The 24,712-nt window shown below is 41.3% G+C and overlaps 1 protein-coding gene across 2 annotated transcripts; it reads left to right on the top strand.

The window, feature by feature from the left end:
• The first annotated feature begins 456 nt into the window (after positions 1-456).
• plekhg4b (pleckstrin homology domain containing, family G (with RhoGef domain) member 4B) lies at positions 457-23,013 on the top strand. Of its 2 annotated transcripts, XM_008323314.3 has the most exons (24): positions 457-930; positions 6,199-6,396; positions 7,661-8,900; positions 11,118-11,321; positions 11,813-11,936; positions 12,230-12,323; positions 12,844-12,930; positions 13,102-13,218; positions 13,712-13,810; positions 14,372-14,514; positions 14,606-14,744; positions 14,848-14,970; positions 15,073-15,237; positions 15,630-16,498; positions 16,725-16,974; positions 17,208-17,297; positions 17,731-17,955; positions 18,161-18,331; positions 18,424-18,601; positions 19,014-19,130; positions 19,342-19,614; positions 19,847-20,079; positions 20,816-20,892; positions 22,079-23,013. In XM_008323314.3, exons 1-23 carry the CDS (start codon positions 862-864, stop codon positions 20,858-20,860), a joined length of 5,253 nt encoding a protein of 1,750 aa, XP_008321536.1. In that variant the 5' UTR covers positions 457-861; the 3' UTR covers positions 20,861-20,892; positions 22,079-23,013. The 2 variants fall into 2 exon arrangements, with proteins under 2 accessions (XP_008321536.1, XP_008321537.1); XM_008323315.3 differs by lacking the exon at positions 20,816-20,892 and having other exon boundaries at positions 459-930.
• Positions 23,014-24,712: the final 1,699 nt, after the last annotated feature.

The raw sequence follows: 24,712 nt of genomic DNA, 5'->3' as shown, positions 1-24,712 counted from the left end.
TAACCACAGTGTGTTCACAAAAACTGTAGTTAAAGTTCCATGCATGTTACAGCAGCACTTAAGAAATGTTTAATCCTAATAGTGTTGCATCAGTGTCGCCCTCCCCTGTGAGACAAGATGTTTCAGACACATATGTCAGTAAGTGTTATTTAAAGCTGCAGATTTTCCCCTGACTATATTTTAGGGAAACGTCATAGCAGAGAGAGACCTGAGCCATGGTCCTTTGCTGATGTCTTCCTTTCTATTTTCCCTTTGAAAAGCAGCAGAATAAGCTGAAACCTTAGTCCATTTGTATTGTCAGGACAAAGAGAGACCATTGTAGCAACAGGGGTGGAGGGGAGATGCCGGTGGAGGTAGGGGAGCTGGGGTCAGGAAGGCCACAGAGAGGATTTAGAGTCCGACCCCTACTGGGGTGGAGTGTTGGGACTCTGGGCAGTGGGGGTGTGCGAGTAAGGTAGTGTTTGTGTGTGTGCGTGCATGTGTGTGTGTGTTTTTTTTCTGAATGATGAGTGTGAAGTTGCAGCAGTGTGCATTTATCCAACTGGAATAGGCTTCAGTAGCAGCAGCAGGGCGGGGGAGGTCATGCTGTAGGGAGGAGGCAGGATGAGTGACGGGGGAGCCAGCACTCTGCCTCTCTCACGCTCCGACAGGAGTTTAGTCTGCTCCAGCTGCCGACAGCAAAACACAGTGAGGGATCCAGAGAGGGAGAGAGGGAGAGAGGGGAGGGAAATGGCTCTGGACCTGTTGATATCACAGCTATGACCTACAACACCAACATCACACACTGGATTCTTCCTGTGCTGGGAGTTAAGGATGCTTTTCTGAGGATTTCTGTTGTTTTTCTGGGTCTGTTTTTTCTAAATGCTGTCGCTTGGTAAAATGCACTCCAGAACAAAGTCCCGGAGTTGTGACAACTACCTGAGTATCAAGGTATGAAAACCTTCATTACTGAAACACGTTTTGTCAAATTTGTCAAAGTCTTCTTTCCTGAGCGATCAAAGGCCGAGTGTTTTCCCTCATCTCGTCTGTGTTGACTGGTAACCTGGCTTCTTGGAAAAGATTGATGTTTTTAATGTCTGGACTTGTAGACACCTGATATTTTGACTTGGTCGGCAGTCAAAACATCACAGACATCACATGCATTTGAAGAGAAGGAGGAAAAATATGTACACACACACACACACATCATGGGGTTAGTCAGTACTAGTGTTTGTTTTTAACATGAACAAAACATTTCACTATGTGTGTCACAGCTTTACATGGATTGTATGAAAATCTATATAAATCTATATGTGACCAAAAAATGTTATCATAAAAAGGTAAAATAGTAATAGTTTTTTATCCTTTTGTAAAGATTTTCAATATAAAAATCACTCATGGCCGACATGAAATAGTCATAAATCTCATTTGTGTTAAAACAGGTGAGCTGCTTTATCACCCCCTGATTTCTACTGTTGTTCTTCCCACAGAGTTAAAGTTTGTCTTGGGAGATAACATTTAGTAAAGTATGGCTTTACGGTGCTATTCTAACACTGTACATACACACCGTCGAAGAGTGTGTTTATTTTCTACGTTTGCACCTGCAAAGTAGCAGAATGTCAGGCAAAATGCTGAAAATTTTGAAAAAATATATCTTGAGAATGTCATTTTTTTCAACAATCCCTTTAAATATTTACAGGTTTCCATATCTTACGCAACCAGAACAGATTATCCTATATCCTGTAACAAACCATATAGTTGCAATAGTACAACTGTTAGCTTTGCTGGTTAAGGCTTAAAATATTCAGTTGAGGCTAAAGTCAGCCTTACATAACTACAAATTAGCTGAATAAAAGGTAATGCTAAACAAAGCTGCTTCAAATTCGGTGGTACTGTAGCTACAAATTAGCATGTGGAAAAAGATAACCTAGTAGGCCTAACTTGGTTTTAAGAAATGGCTACTTAAATTCAGCAACGCAAGAAGGTCAGAAACTAATACAGATAAGAAAAAGGTCTGTCTCAGTCACACAATAGCCTAAAGTAAGTCCACTAATAAAACAGAAGTTATAGCATTTGATTTAGACGTCCATATAACATCTTTATCAGGGAACATGTTGTCCAAATACTACTATTAAATTCTATCAATACTATCAGTACATACAGTATGCAGGCATGTGTTTCAGGATTTACACAGTATGTCTTGTACTCCATGATCAGTTCAAGTAAATTTAATCCGACAGACAAATATTTGGCTTCAACAAGTTGCCATAGTTGATCACCTTTGTCTTTCTGTAACTCATACCTGCTACGGATGTTGCCAAAAATACTTGGAGTCACGAGCACTGTGTGCAGATCTTTTCCCTGACTTCATATCCATGCTCCCCTCATAAGCTTGGATTTCCAGCAGTTACAGATCAAACAGAGTCAAACTGCGGGCCCTGCACTGAGCTCTCAGTGTGTTCCTTTGTTGACGTCCTGGCACCTGGCAGCAGGGCAGGTCTGAGCAACCTGTTGGCTTTGTTAGCCTGCTGTCTTTGAGGCTGTTAGCAGCTTGGTTAGCGAGCTGTCTGTGTTGGGGGCTCTCCTGTTACACTCCCCTGGTGGCTTCATGCTCCACTGGAGGCCAGGTAGTCAGCGCCTTTTGTGTCTGTGACCCATTAAATGTGTCAGCGACCACCTCCACTTTACTTCTCTTCTCCTTTCATATGTTTCAGAATTTACTCTTGGTTCACTGTTGGCATTTTCACACAAACACAAGCCAAGTGTTTTAGTGATAGAACACAAATAAAAAACACACGTATTAATCACAGTCTTTGTAATAAGGTAATCTGAGAAATCACATTTTAAGGAACTAATTTAAACCAATTGGCATTTTTTTAAAATTCAGAATTATTTGTCAGGATAACTTTAGTCACCACACATTCTTTGCCTTCATCAACAAGTTCATCCATCCAAGTTTGAATTCCATCTTCCGTTCTTCTACATCTAACTTGACGAACCTACTGATAATCTCCTGAATGTACAATGTATGTATGAACTAAATGATTCCAAGATAATTTATACGTAGAACTGAATATGTGTGGCCCAGTGTCCGCCACGTTTTCAAAAGTTTTATCATTATATCTGAAAGGTGTTGAGCCGTGTGATTTATTTGATCAGGAACCCTTAAAAAATACACATGTAAAATCAGAGCAAACTCGTCTTTTTGTTAATTCGAGTGTTGATCTAGCTACGTCTGAATGTTTTTTCCTGCAATTTCCCAAACTGAAAGAACATTTGAAATGAAATCACCCCAAAAAAACCCAAACAAACAATTCTCTGGTTGCAGTGTTTAGACTTGGAAAGTAAGAGTAAGAAATTGAGTACATTTTGATTTCTTTTTGTAATTTCTCATAAAACATTTTCATTACCTAAAGTAAAACTACTTCTTGCATCCTTAACCAACTTTTATGCGGAGTTAGTCTAGCCGGATGTGAAAGGGCTACTGGATGCAGTGGGTGGAGACACCACCCACCTACCCATGTGTTTAGCCTACTTACCTGGCTTGTACGGCTCTGTAACAGCTGGTTGTGTCCCACCTGCAGCTTGGAGTCATTCATTATGGCCTCTGTCCTCCATCACTGCTGCGCACAAAGACACAGCGTTAGAAAACGTGGGACTTTCCTCTTCATTCCTGTAGTCACCGAGGCTGTGAGTGCAGACAAACATACAGAGCGCTGAGGTCTCGGCCCAGTGACTCTGCTGAGACATGTATGTCTCTATGTCCACATGTCTCTAACTTTCCTGGTGACATTCTTCAGGACTCTCCAAATGTTTTTAGACAATAAAGGCTTTTACATATTCAGCCCCAGGTGTCATATATCTAGAGTGATGATGTAATATGTTCTCATTAATCTAAATGTTCAATCAACATGATGCAACTGTTAGTCAGATTTGTGTGTTTAACTAATCTAGAAGACAAGCACAGCCACGGTCTGTAAGACAGGTTAAATAACTTCTTTTTTTTTTAATGATTAAGCAGCTTAAATATTTGCTATGTTGAGCACATTTTCTGTTAAAAACACTGCTCCAGTCACTGCCACTGTTTATATCCAGCTTGGGAACCTGAAAAGAAACTTGTCTAACCATGCAGAGAGGGCTTTCCTCCCATTGTTAGCTTTCCACCAGTAAAACTTGGTGTTATTCTTCTCCTGCCGCTGCACAAGTGACTAATGCCCAGAGACATTTTTTTTGTGTCGCTAAAAGCAGCCTGACTGCTAATGGTGGTGGGCGTTTTGTTTCAGGGCATCAATACTGTACAGCACATAGCACTTAGAGAGGCGGAGTGCACAATGAGGGCCTTGTAGTGGAGCGATGGCATGTGTACCAATGCTCTAAATTGTACTCACTCTCCTCTAATTGATGGTCCTGAGCTCCGTAGATCAACAAGACAGATCCTAGAGTAGGGCCAAGCACGGGATCTTGCCAGGCTTAATTATCGCAGCACGGTCTTGTTTGTTACACAATTTCTACAATAAAGTGCACACATCTAAGCAAAAGTTGCTAAACAGGCAGCCTCTGTGTCTACATAAGTGGACCTCAAGCGGTGGCCTGTGGTCCACATGTGGCCTGTGAGCCTCCTATTTGCGGGGAATGAGCTAGACATGTGAAATGAGGCTGTTCTTCTATAGTTAACGCATGTAAACAGACTGCTGTGGCTGTTCCAACAATGGCTTTAAGCAAAACGGCACTGTATTACTTTCACTTTTGAAGCAATGCGCTAATCGATACTTAGCTAGCAGTAAGAGCATAAATTGACCTTGATCCTTTGTGTCTATACTACTGAAGAAAATGTTTCTTTAACCGTCCTGGTTAAGAATCTTTGCAGAGGTTTTTTTTTATTTATGTCAAAGTGGAAATGAAAAGACATTTTTATTGTTTTTGTGATTTTGGAATATGGCAATATTATGGCTTGTGGCCTGACCGTGGCACCTCTAAGATTTGTATTTGAGTACCCCTCTAAATGATAGTGTTGACATAGTGTGGGAGTTTTTCTGACATCACTATCAGTCTGTGTGGTTATCATCGGAGTCAAATGTCTTTATTCCACTGTTGTGTTCCACTCAAAAAGGACAGATAGCGGGGGCGATGTGTGTCCTTGGCTCTCACCGCTGAGAGGAAAGTCACAAACTGGTAACATACCCACAGGGTCATCTTGAACCAGAACCTCTCTATTGAATAGTGTCAATTATGGACAAGTTTTAACAGTTAAGTCGTTGTTTAAGTCATCTGTTGTGATTTGGACCGCTGTGGTCGACGTGTCATGGAGGGGGGTCAGATAATGGACAGTGTTCACATGGTTGTTATTAGAAGCTAACATCACACTGTCCTGGAGTTCACTGTGAACTTTCCAGTTCAACTGTTTGTGTCCGCTGATGGTGACGTCACTGTGACCAGGTGTTTCCCTTCACTAATGGAAAGACATCACAACTGATGTGTCGTGTTTCCTGACATGCCAAAATTCCCCGACTGTCTGGCTAAATACAGGCAGTCGCTACAAATCACATGACTGAAAAATTGTTTGTTTCCAGATCAGTTAAGGTACAACATGCCAATGTGTGTACATTTGTACATAGTTCAAGTTCAGGGTTCACTGTGATACGAAGAGTAGAGTAATTTGTCCCTAAAGTGGACATTAAATAAAAAAATATATCTTATTTAATATTAACATTTGTTATTTGTATATGTTTTTGTCAGGGTATATTTATTCTTTTTTTCTTTCTTTTTTGCCCAACTTACATGATTGTTATTGTAGCCAACGTTTTGCAGTTTTGTTTCTGGGTGAAAGTCTAGTAACCTTACTTATTCCAATTTATTCTGAACTGTCTTGATTTACAGGCATTTCAAATGATTCCATACTATGCGGAATAAGAAAGATGCCACAAATTGGGAACAGCATTTGGTGCGTGGAACTTGACAAAAGAAAAATCAAAGAGCAAGTTTAATTCAATAGACAGCACTTTATTAAGTTTTAAAGGCTTTCTTCTTTGTTCATAAATATTTCAAGAAGCCAAACCAAATCCCTGTGTTGTCATATGCTGTCGTGCTTTGTTGTATTTAAAAAACAAACAAACAAAAGTGTGTCTCTGTGTCTTTCTCATCTTTGTTAACAAAACCCATTGACTGCACCAAGGGCAAGATTAAACACGTCCATCTTGAATTGTCTCCTTGTCCCTTCAGGACGCTGAGTCGTTGGACAACTGCATCCAGAGCACCTTGTCAGCCCTGTACCGCCCCTTCACTGCTACGGCTGCCACTGTCCTCTGGCAGCTCTTCAGTGTGGTGGAGCGGCAGTATCGTGGAGACGGCCTCCGCTGCCTCATCGACTTCTTGCTTCCTGCCAAAAGGATTCTGCAGATCATCCAACAAGAGACCTGCGTGAGTAGCTGCCACTGCTGACATTATACTGAAAGTTATGGGATGAAACCTGAGAATGCTTTCTTAGATTTGTTTTTGAATTCCTTCCGAGGTTTGACCTGGCCCCAGATTTACCTGCTACTAACTTTAGCAATTTCCCACTGATCTGTTGGCTGTGTTAGACTCAGATGAAAGAACGAGAAAACAAAAAGCAATAAAAACACCAGCAAAAACCTTGTTCTCAGGGTTGTTTCCCATAGGCCTGTGGTGTGGCAAAAGAATTCATTTGAAAGACATAAAAATAACAGCTGCTGTGATAAGAAGAAATGTTTTTTATTTGATAAAAGAATTTGAAGCAGCATTGGAGAGTGAGAATATTCTTTGCTGAGTGGGAAGGAGGAGCAGCCAACAGAGACAGAGCTGATAATTGTTCTAAAAACACGCTGTAAAGTAGCCATCGCTGTCTGAAGAGGGACGCGGAGAGTAACTGTGGTCTGTGTGAGACACTGCTGTGGACATTTGTGTCCCATGTGAAACTCAATATTTGCTTCCAGAAGCTTTGATTGCTGCAGGTTAGGACTCTGACCAAAGCAGTGAAACTTTATTCCGGAGTATTCATCCCACTGTTGAATACACTGAGGATAGCCATAAAGCAACAGTGTCAGCTAAGCCTAGCCTCTGAGAACAAACTGCTGTGCAGCAAGTCTTTGTATTGCAGGCAATACGAGAGGCTTCAGAGGAAGATCACATCCTCCTTCGCCTCAACATTCATGGGAAAAATCAAAAATACCATCCCTTGAGCGCCATGTCCTTCCTACATGTTTGTGTCTTTATTTATGCTGTGACTCCAAAGAGTTGTTGCTGTAAAACAAGGGCTGAACAAACAGGTTTTCCTCTTCAGACTAGTCGCTGACAGGGATTGATTTTTTTTTTTTTTGGTCTTTGATTGTCACATGGTGAACATATGAAGTCTGCAGTTGTCTCAAATGAAATCAAGGTTACTGGCTGAATCTAGAAATACATTGCATTTATTGAAAATAAGGACTAGCACATTTCCTGTTGAACTGTCCCTTTAAATAGCTAAAAGTATAATATTCAAATATTTAATTAAAAGGGTCGACACAAAAAACAACATTACAGTGCTGTTCTCCACAATACTAATTTATGAGTAATGAGTAAGAATATGAAATATATTGCAACATAAATACTATTCAGTTTAAATTAAATACATGTAATACATAAAAACTAAAGGAGACTGTCTTGTCCTTTTCTTCTCTTTTCTCAGGTAAAATTCCGAGGCTTGTTGTTCTGTCATGAGGGCTGGCCTCTCTGCATTCATGAGAAAGTCATTCTGCAGCTCGCTCCTCTGCACAAAGTCCGTTTGAAACAAGGAGACTTCTACTTCCAGATTGTTCCATTAGGGCGGAAGACTGCCAAGCTTGTGATAAAATGTTTGTCCTCCAGTGGACAGGCCATTGCAGAAATCCCCATTGCGGAAAGCATGTACGGCAGCGTGTTCACGGCTGAGTTTCTGCAGAATGTAACACGCGAGCGGAACTTGCACCCACTACAAAACTGTCTGCTCACCACTGGGACCTCTGTGTACCGGACCCCCTGGAAGAACGTGGTCAACCCTCTGTTTGTCAGCAATACGTCGGACGCCATCATGCAGGCACGGTGCAGCGGAAGCGCCTTCCGGGGCCACCTTAGCACCTGCAGCACAAGCGGGTCCACAGGGACGTTGGACAGCCATCGCAGCTCCAAAGAGTCTTTGCACTCTCAGGGAGCAGACTCCATTTTTTCTGAAACCACCTCACCGAACACGGACCACACAGACCTGAACAACAGCACAGTGGACCCTGTGACACCCATTGTTAATGTAGAGAAACCCGCTGACCCATGTGGGATGGGACAGGGTCGTGAGGACAGTGACTGCAAAGACAGTGCCTCAGTGTCCAAGATGCTCTCCTTCAGCACACACCTTAGTAACCCAAGCCCCCGGCGACGGCATTCGAGGGACTCTGCTGCCTTTGAGAGCAGGAGACTTTTTAGAAAATCTTACATGGAGGCTTTACAGAACCCCATGAGCCTTGAGTCCAGCTCTGAGTCTATCCTGGAGGAAACATCTGAGCACAATTCTGTACTGAGAGAGAGAACTGTGACAACTGGTAGCAGCCCAGAAACTCGATCGCCGACCACCTCTTCTTCTTCCAGAGAACATTTATCACGAAGGTTGGGAAGCCGGGGCTGGCTCAGTGGTGACGACTCCAGGCCCAGCACACCTTTGCTTTATTTACAGAGAGGGTTACGAAGTGCAGAAAGGAGAGCAGAAAGACGCTCAAAATCACTTGAGAGGACTAACAAGGCTGGTCAGGTCAAAGGCCACAGGGAACGATCCTCCTCTGGAGGCTCGGCAAACATATCACCCAAAAAACTGATGAATGGATACGCTCTTCGTTTTGGGAGGCTGGATGTGGAAGCACTTTTTCCTGGTTCTGAAAGGAGAAGCAACAAAGAGGAGTCAGGTGTGTATGATTTGTTTAATGAAACTTTTTGGGTGAACGTAGTTGTAGCATAACAGCCATAGTTAGCCTACTCTTTCAATTAGTAGCCACAGCAGTAGTTTGTTTAGTAATTTCCATGGAGACAAATCTGTTATGGAAATTTGGGCTATACAAATAAAACTGACTTGACTTGATATTATAATAGTATTTTATAGGATTATTTTTGTCATATCGAGGAATTTTGGGAATCGGGGGGAAAACTCTATAATAATAATTGGACAGCCCTATTTATCAAGTGTGTAATAGTACATTGCGTTACAGAACCTTACCAGTTGACAGGTTTTGTCTTTCGTCGACTGAATCATCAGTCCGCAGCTCATCATCTATCACTTATCAGATAGTACAGCCGGAGGCTGTGAGAACCAAGTTTCACTCTTTAATCACTGGATAATAGTGGTTTTCTCACCAGGGCGTGTATTCATACCCTGCAGCAGGACCAGTTACAACAGTTCACATGTGGTGGCTGGAGCTGAAGATTTCAGCGAGGCAGGTCTGCTCTCTGCAGCATTAAACCAACTGTCAAGTGCTTTTCAGAGCCCACGCTGTGTATTTTGGCCTGTTCAGAGGGCAGGTATCGCTCCAGCCCTGGAAACATATCATTTAGTCACAGTGCTGTGTTTTCTTTACCACTCTCTGTCTGTTTGCTTTTCTGTTGCTTCAAATTGGGCAGCCATGTGAGGATATCACCAAGGGGATAATTCTGATGTTTCTGTAGAAGCTTTTTCTGGGAATTGAAAAAAAAAATCTTTTTAGTGTTAGATCACAGTTTCTGGGAGGAAAAGAGTTGTATACACTAATATTTTTGAATATTCTGTTACAGACTCACACTAATTTTGATCAGTACAGTAGTAAAGTCACACCGTGACCTCAGAGTGAGCTTATGTTTCAAATGTAGAGAAGCAGGTTTTCCCAGAACAACATTTCAAAGACAACAAAAGGGTCCTGTAAACTGACCACAGGGACCCCCACGTCCAGAATGAGATGACCCTACAGTGTTATTGGGGTTGGGGGTTGTGTTGATCCCAGATGGGTTGCTTCATTTACAAAAGTTTCCTTTGTGAACCAATCAGCCACTGGGGATTGACAGCAGAAAGCTTCTCAAACTGTGCCTGTGTCCTTAGAGTCCTTTCACTGCAGTAACACGAGACTTAACTTGCACTGACTGACACTAGTCCTGCAAAAAATACTACACAGGGGTCGAATTACACGCAGAATGAAGCAACACTGTCTCAGTTTCAAAAGCATACAGTTTACCGTTGACGTATTTATTTCATCAGTAAAGTTAGGAGTTAAAATGTGTCCATCAGAGGAGCTCGCATGCAAAAGGACAGACTTTCACACAGGACAATACTCAGGAGGCTTTTATCACTTCCTGTGAAAACAAAGCAATTTAGGAAACATGCAGCAAACATACAGGCCCGAGCCAGAGTCGCACAGGAAATGCACTGTGGACTGTTTAAAGACAATGGAGGGCGAGCGCGAGGGGTTTACTGTCACAGAACAGAACAGAGCAGAGCAAGAGGCCTCAGACTGAAAAGACAACACACCACAGGTGTCCATCACACACACAAACCACAGAGCAGCAGTTAAGGCTGTTGACATGTGCTTCACCCTCTTGATAGTTTCACCGTTGGTTGAGGAGATCTGCTACCTGGGCACATGAACACAAACTCAGTTACAGGTTTTATATTTCAACACCATATCAGTACCAGAAGTGTCGTAGTTTGTGTCAGTACTGTGATTAGCCTAATGAAAAAAAAAATGTATTGAATTAATTTCCTTACCCTCTATATGGTCAGATTTAGAGGCTGTGTCACTGCCTCGAACACAGGTTTGAGCGAGTAAAAAAAAAAACAATTGCACATCTCATGAAGATCAAGATCAGCATTCCTGTCAACAAAGCCTTGAGCTATAAGAGCTGAAGGAGGTGGTTGGGAGGACGTGAGTATGTAATCACAGCAAATTTAGCCATGACTCAGTCTGACTAAACACCTGGTCTGAGGGTGAGTCAGTATGGACTCACCACCATCACACACCTTCATAGGTGCTGTAAACACCTGTTTCCTTGGGAAGAAAAGACCAAAGTGAAAGGAAACGCTTCAGTTCAAGTGTTCTTGATGCTGTTTCACTGTTTTGTTCACTTTCTTCTACAGTCTGATTTTCTCATTTTCTCCACAGGCCAGCGGGATAGCAGCAACAGCAGTGAGAGCAGGTCGCTCAGATCAGGTGGAGAAGAGTCAAACAGTCCTAAAGCCACCAACGGAACTTCAATCAGACCGGCTTCAGTTTCCACCTCTGTGTGTGATGGTAAACCAGTGTTCCCCAAACTCGTGTCAGAGGTCAATCAAGAGCTGCTCACATCAGGAGCTGTGATCCTGCCAGGTACAGAACAAACACTGATTTTCACATCAACCCATCAGGGTCCTATCTACTGTGGGTTTCATAAATATTGGTCTTTTTTTTTGTCGTGTTATAAATGAGTCTCCATGCAGTAAATCTTTCATTTTTTACTTTAGCTCCTTGAAGATGTATTTTTTATTATAATTTGAAAACACCAATGAACTGTTTAGCAACATATTATATCTTATAATTCTCAATCCTTATATATACATGTATATATATTTTAAAAATCCTCAATGAAATTGCACAGATAAATAAAATATTAAAGTTTAAATAAATTTGCCTTACTTTGCATCTGCTATACCTCCAGGAGGCACTGCTCCCCACTTTGAAAACCAGCACAAGTTTTAAAAAGGAGGTCACCGGATATACAGTTCAGACATTGCAAACTAGACCAAACACTTGCACCGGTTCAGGTGGTGATGAGGTGGGGGTGCATCTGTGTGTGTTGACCCTTATTGTGACTCTTCCAGGAAACAGAGATCGCAGTGGGAGGGCGGTGCTGCAGGTGTGCACCAGAGCACAGGTGTGGGCAGGTGACAGTTGTACAGTCAGTGACCTCACCTGTTTACTGGGCTACTACTACTCCACACTGAGGTAAGTCACTCACTCACAGGACTCCTGTTCTGTCTGACTTATTAATAATAACCTCGATTACTTTCACTGCCCTCAATAATATCGACTGTTTTTTCATGGGTGACTTTGACCTTTCTCTGAATGTTGTTGATTTGAGTTGTGAGATAAGGCGACATATCCAGTCAGATGCTCATTATTGATGACTGTGAATCTGTGCCTCAGATTTTCAGTTGTCCTCCATTGTCCGGTTCTTCTTAAACACTACATGGAGTCAATTGTTTGACAAAGACTAACGTTGATATTTTTGGTTTCAGGAAGGAAAGACAGGATCAGGGTCTGACTGTTGTCATCGACAGCAGGAGGCAACAGCCTGTTCCAGCTCTGTTGTCATCCCTGTCTGAACTGCAGGTGAGCCCACAGTGGAAAATATGTAATTACCCCCAACACGCCCTGCGACCATACAGCCCTAAATCTCTTCGCTGTAATGCTATGTCTGCGTGAGTGGATCTCTTTTAGCTACACTTTTTTGTTTTGTTAACTTTATTTTATTTTTTCCTGTTTAGAGCACACCTTTACTGACTGATTGTACTCAATGCACGTCGAGATTTTTTAAACTTTCTGTGCAAAAAGTGAAGCCTCCAGGCTCTTGTAGAGAAGCCTGTGCTTACTTGTCTGTTTTTAACCACACGCTGTGAACCGGTCGGCTGCAGTCGACGCACCAGAGACATGTCATCATGTCGTTGTGTTGCGTTACTGTCTGATGTTAGACTGATACATCTGCAACAACACAACACGGAGATTAGAAGTGATTAAAAATCCTATTCTCACACAGCAGATGCTGAGCACATCTGTGTCATTTTTATTTTTTTTAAATAACATTTAATTATTTTATATAAAATACATTTAAATATTTGCATTTTTTCCCCAGGCTTTATTACCAAATGCACTTTACTCCATTATCTTTGTGCTGGACAAGGAGGCTTCAGCCAAACCTGAGAGAGACATGAATGTGCAGGTATGGATGATGAAGGAACAAATTATTATATCTCTGTTGCTAAAACCAGGATCTAAGTGAATTAAACACAACTATTCACTTTCAATTAATGCTAATCTGATCTGTTAAACCCAGTGAGAGCTTGAAGCAGTTGCTCTGCAGACACTGAGTCTGTTTTATTTCCTGCCACAGACCGAGACACTGTCATCTCTGAAGGCCCTCCACAAACACATGGACCAAACCCAGCTCACGCGGGAGCTGGAGGGAACCTTCCACTATGACCACAATCACTGGATCCACTTCAGACAGGTGGGTGTGACGCAGGCGTCTGCACTGTAGCCACTGCATTTGTAAAGAACCTAACACATTTGTTTTGCCACAGACTGTCTCTTCACACCTAACCCAAGTTCTCTATGTATTTAGTTCTGGGTGTAAAGTTTTGTCCACAACTTCCCTTTGGACTTATGCAACATGTGTCAGCATATGTGGCTCACATTTTAATGTCTACTGTATTTTTTATTGCTACTGTTTTTTCGGAAATAAAGATGGAGGGGTCGGTAACTTTGATGGTTTAAATGCATAAGCTTTATAAGCTGCACAATAAGCTGCACACAGATGAATATAAGTCACTTCATAATTATTGTTTGCTGGTTTGTGACATCAGTGAGATCTTGTGAAGCTGGAAAATAAGTGTGAGCCTCACTTTAACATGCTGTCAACATGGCGTCTCTGTACTACCTGTCAGGATTGATCTTTATTATCAATATTATTAAAATATTTCAACTCTGTTCCGTCTTTCTAGAAAGTTGAACCATTTGCCAGCAGCTGCAGCACAGCCATCCATTCCCTTCAGGAATCCATCAACACGTTGAGCAACAGTGGCAACATGAAGACCTCCCAGGTCAGTCTCAGACCATGTGTGCTGTCGGACCTTGTGATTTATGAACACACAGCAGTTCACAGCAGGGACAAACAACTGAGGAGTTCTTTCGTTATTGCTCTTTGTCATTTGTTCCAGGTAGATTTGGTTCATGTTTTACCTGGAGACGGGCTCAACACCAGTTTTTGAATGTCTGAGACCTTAACAGATTTTACATTCTGGAGTATCGGCTCATACCTGATCACTTTTTCAATTTGAAACCAAAATCTGTTTCTCCTTAAGTTAGCATAACAAAAAAAAGGTATTTATAGTTGAGTATCAGTGTGAAATAAGATACTTATGTAGCTTACTGCTTAATGAAAAAGTTATAGTGTAACAATGTAATGTTGCTTAAATATTTAGAAATTAACAGTGAGGTAGCATCATGTATGAGAACAGCTTACATGACACATGCTGCTGTAGCAGCTGCTTCTCTGTTTATACCATGTTGCACAAAGTTAAGTTGAGTGTTGAGAGAGTTTGTGGCTTTGAAAAGCCCATGCTATAGATCAGAGCTACAGTATATTTTACTTGTGCCTGTAGGAGGTTTCAGAGGTGATAGAACAACAGAGGCATCTGATGAAGTGTGTGTTAGACGACAGTCATCTGAACAGACTGCGTTTGGAGGGAGGGACCGTCCTCGCCCGGATCAGGAAGGAGGAGGCCTGTGAGAACGACATGTACAGGTGAAGGGAGAGAAGAGAAGAACTCAGTCAACTGAGTTGATAAAGATGCCATTTTTGTTTGACCCTGTTTTTCCTGCGGCTGTTTGTGTAGAGACACTGTAGACATGTTGAATGCACTCTACAACCAGGTGGATGAAGAAGTCCACAAGCTGGTCATCCTGTCCAACAAGAGTCAGAAACAGTTGGAGAGTCTGCTGGAGGTCTGCAGGTTTGAAGAGCAAACTCAACAGGTCAGACCACAGACTCTTCCTCACATTGTCATCTGTTTCTCTAACACAAAGTTCCAAACCAGTAATTTTATCTGCTCTCTCTCTCTTTCTCTCTTTTCCCCAGATCAAACTTTGGTTCAGTGTAGAAGCAGAGAAGCAGCTCGCACCTTTGGACTCTCTTACTCTGTCTACATCCAAGATCAAGGAGATGAGAGAGAGCTTGGAACAGTTTCTGAATGAGTCTGTGGTTGGTGTCATCATTTATTTATTTATTTATTTTATTTATTTAACATTTTTATGTTTAATTTTCTGAAAAATGTTTTGATGCTAAAATCAAGTCATTTTACAGCACCAGCAGAGACACGGTCTGCAGCTGGTGAAAGAGTCTCCAGACTCTCTTCCAGGCTCCGCTCTCCTGGACTTCAAGCAGCATCTGGGCTCAGTACTCGACAGAGTGGAGAAGAGAAAGGCCCAGCTGGACGTCCTGAGCAACCTGTATGAGTTCTACGACTCAGTGAGTATTTACAACAATATTTTCAAGATTCAAAGAACTTACGATTGGCTCCAGGGCTGCCATTTGATGATCACTGACTTAAAACATTACCTTTTTTTTTTTTGCTTAAGCACCTATTTATAATTGTTTAGATTTATTTATTTAATTATCTAAATATATATTTTACTATATATATTTGATTGTTCATAATAAAAACAAAAATCCAGAGAAAGTGAGACAACTATAACTACAGTCTCAGAAATCATTTATCGCAGGGTATTACATATATTACACATAATATATTTCTTTTCTTTCTTTTTTCATGAATGTCTCCAGCTTTAGAATTTAGACAAAAAAACTATTACGGCTTAAAACTGCACTGATGTACGGCTGTCGTCCTTTCTAACCTGTAGACAAACCAGTGGCTGAAACACTGTCAGGATTATTTCCTTCACGTCTGTCTGGACGATTCCGATGTAAGACTTTCACCGTCTGTGGTGCAGAATCTGCAGGATTACTACACTGAAGCCTCCAAGTTCTCTATGGACAACTTCAGCACTCTGAACGACATGGTGCAGTCCCTGGACAGTCCTCAGCAGCTGCAGCAGTGGAACACAGTGTGGCACCAATGTCAGAAAACCAAACAGCAGCTGGAAGAGACTTTGGCTGGAGCCATGATGCCACCATCGCAAGACTTCTCTGCTAAGGACAGTTCTCCGCAGACGTCAGAGAGTCAGTTTGGCTCAGCAGAACAATTGAATGGTAACAGTTGTTTGGTTTTATCTGAGGTCCTCACACCGTTGAGATTCGAGGACAATAAGCCTCATTCTGCTGGGCCTTTCACCAAAAGCCCGTCCAGGTCCATCTCCTCCTCCTCGCACTTCCCTTTCTCGCCAGACTGCGACAGCAAGCTGAGGCACAGTCCATCCTTGTTTGACGACACGGACAGCGACTGCACCATCGACTCCACCATCTCCTGCCACTCTGAGCCCGTCTACTTGGGAGCCGCACGTCTCCGCAAGCAGCCAATGAAGAAGATCATGAAGAAGACTATGAGCTACGAGCTGACGCCGCGCGACGGCGGTCACTCAGACGTTAGCCACATTCACGGCTACACCGGTGTTTTTATCAAGGGTTTGGAGGTGACGAACAACGTATCTGCAGAGAAGAAGCTGCAGAGACCCGATGTGACAAGTCCTGCGTTAGGACGCAGCCGCAGCCTCTCCACGCCCTCTCGCATTCACACCAGACACAGTGATGGAGATGGAAGGAAACAAAGCAGGTGAGGAAAGAAAATCACTGCATCTGTTTTAAACCACAGAGTCAATATAAGAAATGGCTGAGATGGCAGACTATGGTTGCAAAGAAAAAAGCTCAACATTTCTATGAAAGCACTCCTGTATAAACATTAGTAACATTAGTCATATGCACATGTTAACTTTGATGGCAATGGAATGTCATCCAGAAATACTCTGATCATTTTACCCCGTGTCACACATATTCATCAGTAAAGTGCAGCACATCATGGATGAGATGATCTCCACGGAGAGGGAGTATGTGCGCTCCCTCAGCTACATCATTGAGCACTATTTCCCTGAGATGGAGCGTCTGGACTTGCCGCAGGACTTGAGAGGGAAACGCAGCATCATTTTTGGAAATGTGGAGAAACTGTGGGACTTCCACAGTCAGTACTTCCTGAAGGAGCTGGAATCGTGCGCTCACTGCCCACTGTCCATCAGCAGCTGTTTTCTTCAACATGTGAGTCCACTGCCCTGAGGTGGCTCATTGACAGCTTAAAAACCTCACTCTTGTCAACATTGTGGTAATGATGTGTTTAGCTGCTGTTTAAAACAGGCTAATATGCTGTTCCAGCGGAGGCAGCATGGTTTGATCAAGAGCTGAATCATGCTCAGTGTTTGGCAGAGTTCTCTGAGACGTCGGCTTGTTTTCTCCCTGTCGTCAGTGTTGTGACTTGTTAACCTTGTGTGCAGGAGGATCAGTTTGGAATGTATGCCCTGTACAGCAAGAACAAGCCGCAGTCTGACGCTCTGCTGAGCAGCCACGGGAACGAATTCTTCAAGGTGCGTCTGAAAACTTTGGCCCTGCTTACATTCCTTACATGATGGAACGTCATTCTCATACATGTGTTTGAGAGTTCAGGAAGTGTCACAAACAGGAAGTGATTTTTATAGACTGGTTTATTTTCTTCTCATTAACTAGGAGGCTGTTTGACTGAAACGGAAACAAATATTTTTGTATGAAAACCCCCTTCAAACTGACACTGTCAACACATTAGATAAAATGAAAATAAATACATAAAGTGTCACCTTAAATCATCTTAACTTTAAACACAACTACACTTGGTGTCCACACTGGGTTAATGTTCTGTACAAAATAAATAAAGATATGGTAATAATGAAAGACTCACATCAGGCACAATTTGAATAACATGGAATAAAAAGACACTAATGGCTTTTTCTTCTTATTACTATATTGTGATGTCTGTGTGTCCAGAATAAGCAGGTGGAGCTGGGTGATAAGATGGATTTGGCGTCCTACCTGCTGAAGCCCATTCAGAGGATGAGTAAATATGCACTGCTGCTCAAAGACCTGATAAAAGAGTGTAGTCAGTCCCAGGAGCAGGAGCTGAGAGATCTACGCACCGCAGAGGAGCTGGTCAAATTCCAGCTCCGCCACGGCAATGACCTGCTGGCCATGGACGCCATCAGAGGCTGTGATGTAAGTGCAGTAGTAACACCAAGACCATGTGCTGCTTTAATGACTGTTTAAAAACCTTACGTAAGTTGAATAAGACAGAGGTCAGTGGACCATCCTTGGAGTGCAGAAGTCATCTTGTTATGTATACAGTAGCGTGAGGTCAGACCCTCGGTGGGCCTTGTATTGTTCTCTGTCACGAACGTAAACGCTCCTGTTTCCTCCTCAGGTGAACCTTAAAGAGCAGGGTCAGCTGCGCTGCCAGGATGAGTTTATAGTCTGGTGCGGACGCAGGAAATTCCTCCGTCACGTCTTCTTGTTTGAAGACCTCATCCTTTTCAGCAAGACCAAGAAGATCGAGGGAGGATATGACATTTATATCTACAAGCAGTCCTTCAAAGTAAGATTATTCTGTTCAGGAACGGCTCCTCGTCTGCCGCTGTCCGATTAGTGATAGTGCATTCATTTGTGTGTGTTTATGTCTTTGTTTAGACGGCAGAGATAGGAATGACTGAAAATGTTGGTGACAGCGGCCTGCGTTTTGAAATATGGTTCAGAAGGAGGAAGTCCCAGGATACGTTTATACTTCAAGCCAGCACAGCAGAGGTCAAAGCGGTCTGGACCGCCATCATTGGGAAGATCCTGTGGAGACAGGCACTCAGAAACAGAGGTGTGTCTATTGTTATGATGTAATCAGTGACAAGAAATTGTTAATTGTCAAAATTGTTAAATTGTGTTTTGTGTCTGTTGTATGCAATGAGCAGGAAGTCCATCGACTTCATGACTTGTTTCATACAGATTCAGCTATTTATCCCATGTTGACTGATGTACAGTAGGGTGTATTAAACCATGTTGAAGCTCAGCTCCAAATAACAAATGGCGCAGCACTGGATATTTTCTCCATGATGCCAACGAGATGCTAATAGGATAAATGCTGAGAAAAACTCACATCCACAGAAGTTTAGTTTCTGCATTATTTATTATTATTATTATTGTTGTTGTTGTTGTTATATGTTATATGTTGTATGAAACTAGCCTGCTAACTAAGGTGCATATTTTTCTTTCTAAATCTCTGACTTCAGAGTTGCGTATGCAGGAAATGGTTTCTATGGGGATTGGAAGTAAACCGTTCATGGACATCAAACCAAGTGAAGCAGCTATTAGTGACAGATCCATCGACTATATCATGAAGGGTTCAGGTGAGGATGGAAATAAAGTGTTAGAATGGTTGATTGATAGCCTATTGAGATTAAAATATTAAGATCACAGTCAGCAAATGGGGTAAAAAGACATCAGCTGTGTCTTCATGTTTCCACATCACAGATATCACCCTTCTGATTGTGAATTAACAAAGACCTAAAAGTCAATAATAACTCCCTCACAGCTCACTGTGAATCGTCTCTTCCACAGAGTCCAGGACCAGAGCCTCCATCGCCGTGTCCTCGTTTGAGCACTGTGCCTCCTTTAAGAGACCACACTCCACCATCTCCAACAGCAGCACCTCCTCCTCCAGCAGCCAGTCGTCCTCCTCGCTGCTGGGCTCACTCAACCTCCACCTGTGCTCCTCTACCTCCCACCCACATGCTCATCCATACTCCAGCGTCCCCTCCTTCGCCCAGTGGCCGTATGACTGCATAGAGGAGGATGAGCTGGAGCAGGACACTGGCAGCCAGCCCTCCATGAGTGAGTGTCCGTCTGTGTTGACAGGATGTCAGAAAAAAAATTTTATATACAGCCCCCAGAATTCTGCGGAAAAAGGAAAAAAAACTACAAAGAAAAAAACAAACCTGATTTTGCTGCTTTTCAACGTAATAGTCACTGTTTCTAAACACAGACAACAACAGCACATAACATGGTGTCTTATGGAATGTCCCGGAGGTAAAGTCTGTGTTTCTTCTCCTCCACTGGTCTTCAGTCACTGAGAGCTCAGAGACGTCCTCACGCTGTCCCTCCAGTGAAAGTGTAGCGGGACTCAGTACCAGCGCCATAGCAGGACACACAGCCCTGGTCCTGGACTCCTTCAACAACAACAACACTGAGCCTTCCTCCTTCCTCTGCTCCTCTTCACCTCCTTCTTCCAGAGCATCTCCTTCAATGTTCCAGAAAGAAGAAGACCTGCAGCCGCCGGGAACCAAGTTCATCACAGCAGTGAGTGTTTGACCTTTGTCTTTTTCTATGTTGCCTTGAGTTGAGTTAGGGACACATAATCAGTGCTGAGAGCAGAGATGCTGCTAGCAGTTATGAAAGGAATAACTGACTGAATATTTTGGCCAGCATCTTACAGTATTCTGATTTCACTCTTTGACTCGTTCACTTCTGTAAAGTCATTTTATTTTATCACATTTAAAAATCAGCTCAACTTCACAATACATCACACTTATTTTTCAAATCTATTGTTTTTACAAGAACCAACCATTCACCCCCTGGTGTTTGACGCAACATTTATGACGCAACATACATTAACCAGTAGGTTTGACAAACCTCTAACAAAAAACTACTAGCAGCGTGACTTCACATCATTCGTTACAGTTCCCCTGCTTCAGAAGTTCATGTGTCATTTTGTGATTTCTGTTCTTCATTTCCTTTTTTCGACTTAACATATATATATACAGTATATAGATTTTTTTATTATTTTTTTATCCCATCTGTATGAAACACTTTAGGGTAGATAGAGTTAATTTTAAAGTGTAAGAAAATCCAGTTCTTGGCTTCTGACTGATGCCTCTAGTCAGTAATGGTCTTTGTTAAAAAAACGAATAATGTAAAAATCGTGCAGTACGTTCTAAAGCTGGTCTGTAGATGCAGAGAAATCAAAGGGGAAGTGGTGAAAACTGTTGTATGAGTGGTGGCCCTTAAAGCTTATCTGCTGTTGTGTTTTTGCCAGAGCCAGACTTCACGTGTGGCAGTAGGCCTTTCTACTGTGGTCTGATCAGACGTGTGGGGGGGGGGGGATTTGGCTCAGTAAGTAACGGTGTCACAAGACTCTACATACATGTTGTTTCCTTTACAGACCTCACTAACATGTGTGAGGGGTTGATATCTGTGAACACTAATACGTGTGAAAAGTGCTTTGGAGCCCGCGCTCCAGTTCCTGTGCTGCATGACGGTGTATCCTGATGAGCCACGAGGCTGCTTTGTTTTGTCAGTGTGGGCCACGTCTTCACATTTGCCTCTGGGCTTTCTGCCTCTCTTTAAGAATTGAATCTATTTCCTAAATATTGCATGTTTTATGAATGTTTGCAGTGCACACATGCATGTTCCTGTACCTGGTGGTGTGGACAGAGTTTTATCATTTTGTTTGGTGTTTTGGGTTAAGGAGATGTTTTTGTGGTCCAAAACAGAGGGGAAGCTCAAAAGGAAATTTGTGAAAAATACCAAAGCTAATTTCATTGCATATCTTAAATTTACATCTTAACGCTTTAGGAAGTTTTTTTTTTTTTTTCAATTAGAGAAAAACTTGTTTGTGGAGAAATTTTTCAAACCTCCTCCTTTGCCTCGTCTAAGGATGGAAATGAAAAAAATGTTTAGAGAAAAAAGGAACCAAAATGACTAAATTTGATTCATAAAAGTTTGGTTGAAAATGTTCAGATGAATTCTCATTTTATGAAATAAAATGTAAGGCAGCTCAAATCTTGACAAAGCTGTTTGCCAAAATATTTGGCAAAATATATCTTAGCTTAGCTTCTACTTGGCTTAAATATTAGGCAGAAAATATTGCAACTGAATAAATTAAACATTAAGCCACTAAGTTAAAATGTATTTGAGGAAAAGTTAAATCTTCAGAATGTAGTATTAAAGTAACTCTAAAAAGATACATTAGCCAAGATATAGTCAAACATTTATTGAAATTCACAAGCTAGCTAACTGACAAGACAACAATGTGGTAGCTAATCCATGTTGTCCAGTGTTTACTAAAAATACTAAAAAACACTTCCATTGAAATGTTAAAAAAACCCTATAAAAATAAAAAATATATAAATTATGGACCAGAAAAATGCATTGTTTAAATTTTAAATGCTAACAGCATTTAAAATTTCTTTTTTGTGGATCTTTCCTTAATGTTGCATGGTGGTAAAGTTCAAATGTTTGGATAATATTTGTGATTACATTTTTTTAATAACCTCCTTTTTGTCACTTCCTTTCACAGCTGTGAGACCTTCAGACTCCTGGACGCCTCAGCCATTTGCATTTCAACACCATCGCAGCACTAAGACTCTAGAAAATAAATTTGATTTATGACATTTCAAGTATCTGACACACATTTTACATTGTCATGATGGTACGTCAGTGGTCTGTACATTTCCTTAATATGGACTAGCAACCTGTTTATAATGTAGATCAGTTGTTAAATGTTTATTTCTTTATTAAAAAAATAGGAGGCAGATTTAATGTTTTATTGTTGAGTTTTGTTTGTTGCCAGTTCTGACAGGTTTGTACATATGATTAAAAGCTTACAAAACATTCTCACTTCCTGTCTTATTTAGAATTCACCTTATTCACCTTAACATTTTATATCTACCCCTGAGACTGAACCCGTCAGAGGTTCTGAGGGTGCTTTTATGCATCACTTTTTTTTAAACAGATTTTCTCAATCTCTTACAATTCTTCACATGGAATTATTTTTCCACTGCTTTCTCCTGGCTGCACTTTGAAATCGCACACACACACATGCTCACATTGTTGTACCTGCCACCTTTATAGTGTGTGCTGGTGAATTTCTTCCCCCCAGATAAGCAGGCGGACGTGTGAAACCACACACTCGTGCAGGAAATTATATGAAAGGTGTGATACAGTGTGGTGAGAAGTGGGGTGTCTCCTATGCTGCTCACATTTATTTTAATACGTTTTGTGTTCTTACCCTGACCACAGCCTGTCCTGTTTAGCAGTGATGTCTGTTCAAAGCGCAGAGCTAACTGAAAACCAAATATGATTGACCTAAAAGAAATTTGACTGCAGGAATATATATGTATAATATCTTCTATATGAGCAGAATGGCATACAAATCAGTATGAAAGAATATCTGAAAATGCATTAACCAAATAGACAGATACAGAACAATTGGTCCAAATTTATTAGAGAAAATGCTAAAAGCTAGATAATAAAGCTTAAAAATTACAGAAAAAAATAAAGCATGTTTCTCAAAACTCAGATGAAAATTAACAATACAAAATGTACAGAAAAAGTACAGACATTAATGAGAAGAAATATGGGGACAATTCAAGGCGGTGAAAGTAGATAACCCGATGATAGCCGACAGTTAGATTCTTTTATTGGTGAAAGTAGATAACCCGATGATAGCCAACAGTTAGATTCTTAAAACGTTTATTTAATGAATTTGCCGGAGATTCTAACATAGAGCTAATTAAGAATCAATGGCAGAAATGACGAAAAGTGAGATAAGTAAGCTAATAGTTAGCATCGGTAATAACGAGAAAAGACCGGAAGACATTTGACCCAGATGAAGCTAAAGTATGGCAGAAATGTTTACAACAGCTCGCTAAAATAGGTAAATATTGAAACAAATTAAATTTAAACGTATAAGAAAACTGATACACTAAATGATAAGCAAAATACGTGCAAACAAGTATTGCTAAATATATATATATATATATATATATATGTCCCATGACAGTCATAAGATGTAAATTACTAAAAAAACAAGTATTGCTAAATATATATATATATGTCCCATGACGGTCATAAGATGTAAATTACTATGTAAATACTTCTAATAATAATGAAAGATAAATTGCAATTATTGTTTTTGTTTATAAGGCAAAAACAAATTAAAAAATGACTTCTGCTTTGGGGCTTTTATAACGTGCTTCATAATATGTCCCGAATAGTCTTGTAAAGTGTTGTCCCATTCAGTTGATTATGATCTGGTCAACCAACCAAAAAAAAAAAAAAGAGGAAGAAGAAGAAGGAAACAGCACAGAAATATTTCATAGAGGTTTGGAAGGATAGCTTATAGTTGAAGGTCAGAGTTTGTACATCCTCAATTGTGAAGCTTCCTGTAAGAGGTTAGATACATGTATGGTCATGGTGGTTAAACACTTTTCTGTTTTGAGAACCAAACACAGAGAAGTGCAGAAAAAAACACCTCCAACAGCATCACACAAAGTGCCAGCACTGTGATCTGTAAGAAAAACATAATCATTGTTTTTATCTAACATGTTCAAATGTTACTCAATATTTCAAGACTGGAAAAACAAAATCTCACCCATATCAAGGTCTCCGAGGAAGTTTTCGTTATAGTCAGGTCAAGGATTGTCAGACAGATTGCTATCAACGTTACACTGATGCAGCCACAGTTAACCCTCTGTGACATCTGCAACAAATGAAATTATTCATTATATCTCGTCGTGTCCAACAACCAACTCTGTATGATCTGTGAGTCATCAGAAACGTGTGTACCAACAGGCAACAATCTTGGATGTTTGGACAACAGCATGGAAAGAGCTCCCGCAAACATGAACTGTAAATAGAGAGGAGAAGAGAGCGCCTCGTGTAAATAAACTGAGTTCATTCTGAAAATGGATGTATTTTGTTTGGTTTTGTGTAACTTGGTTGTTCTCCATTGTCATCATTTATCACTTCACTGTCCTGTCTGAGCAGAAACGTACCATGACTCCCGTCAGCTGGGAAACTCTGAACAGACTTAAAAACGAGGCGTTTATTTCCTGGGACACAGCAAAGAGAATCCCGAGACCCACGCTGAAGAAACCACTTGCCATCTGCAGAGACTGACACAGGACAAACAGAGGGGTAGACAGTACAG

Source organism: Cynoglossus semilaevis, chromosome 13 (assembly GCF_000523025.1).
Source record: "Cynoglossus semilaevis isolate Cse_v1.0 chromosome 13, Cse_v1.0, whole genome shotgun sequence".
Lineage (NCBI taxonomy): Eukaryota > Metazoa > Chordata > Actinopteri > Pleuronectiformes > Cynoglossidae > Cynoglossus > Cynoglossus semilaevis.
Note: the sequence above shows the minus strand (reverse complement) of the source record. Positions and strands in the feature narration are given on the sequence as shown.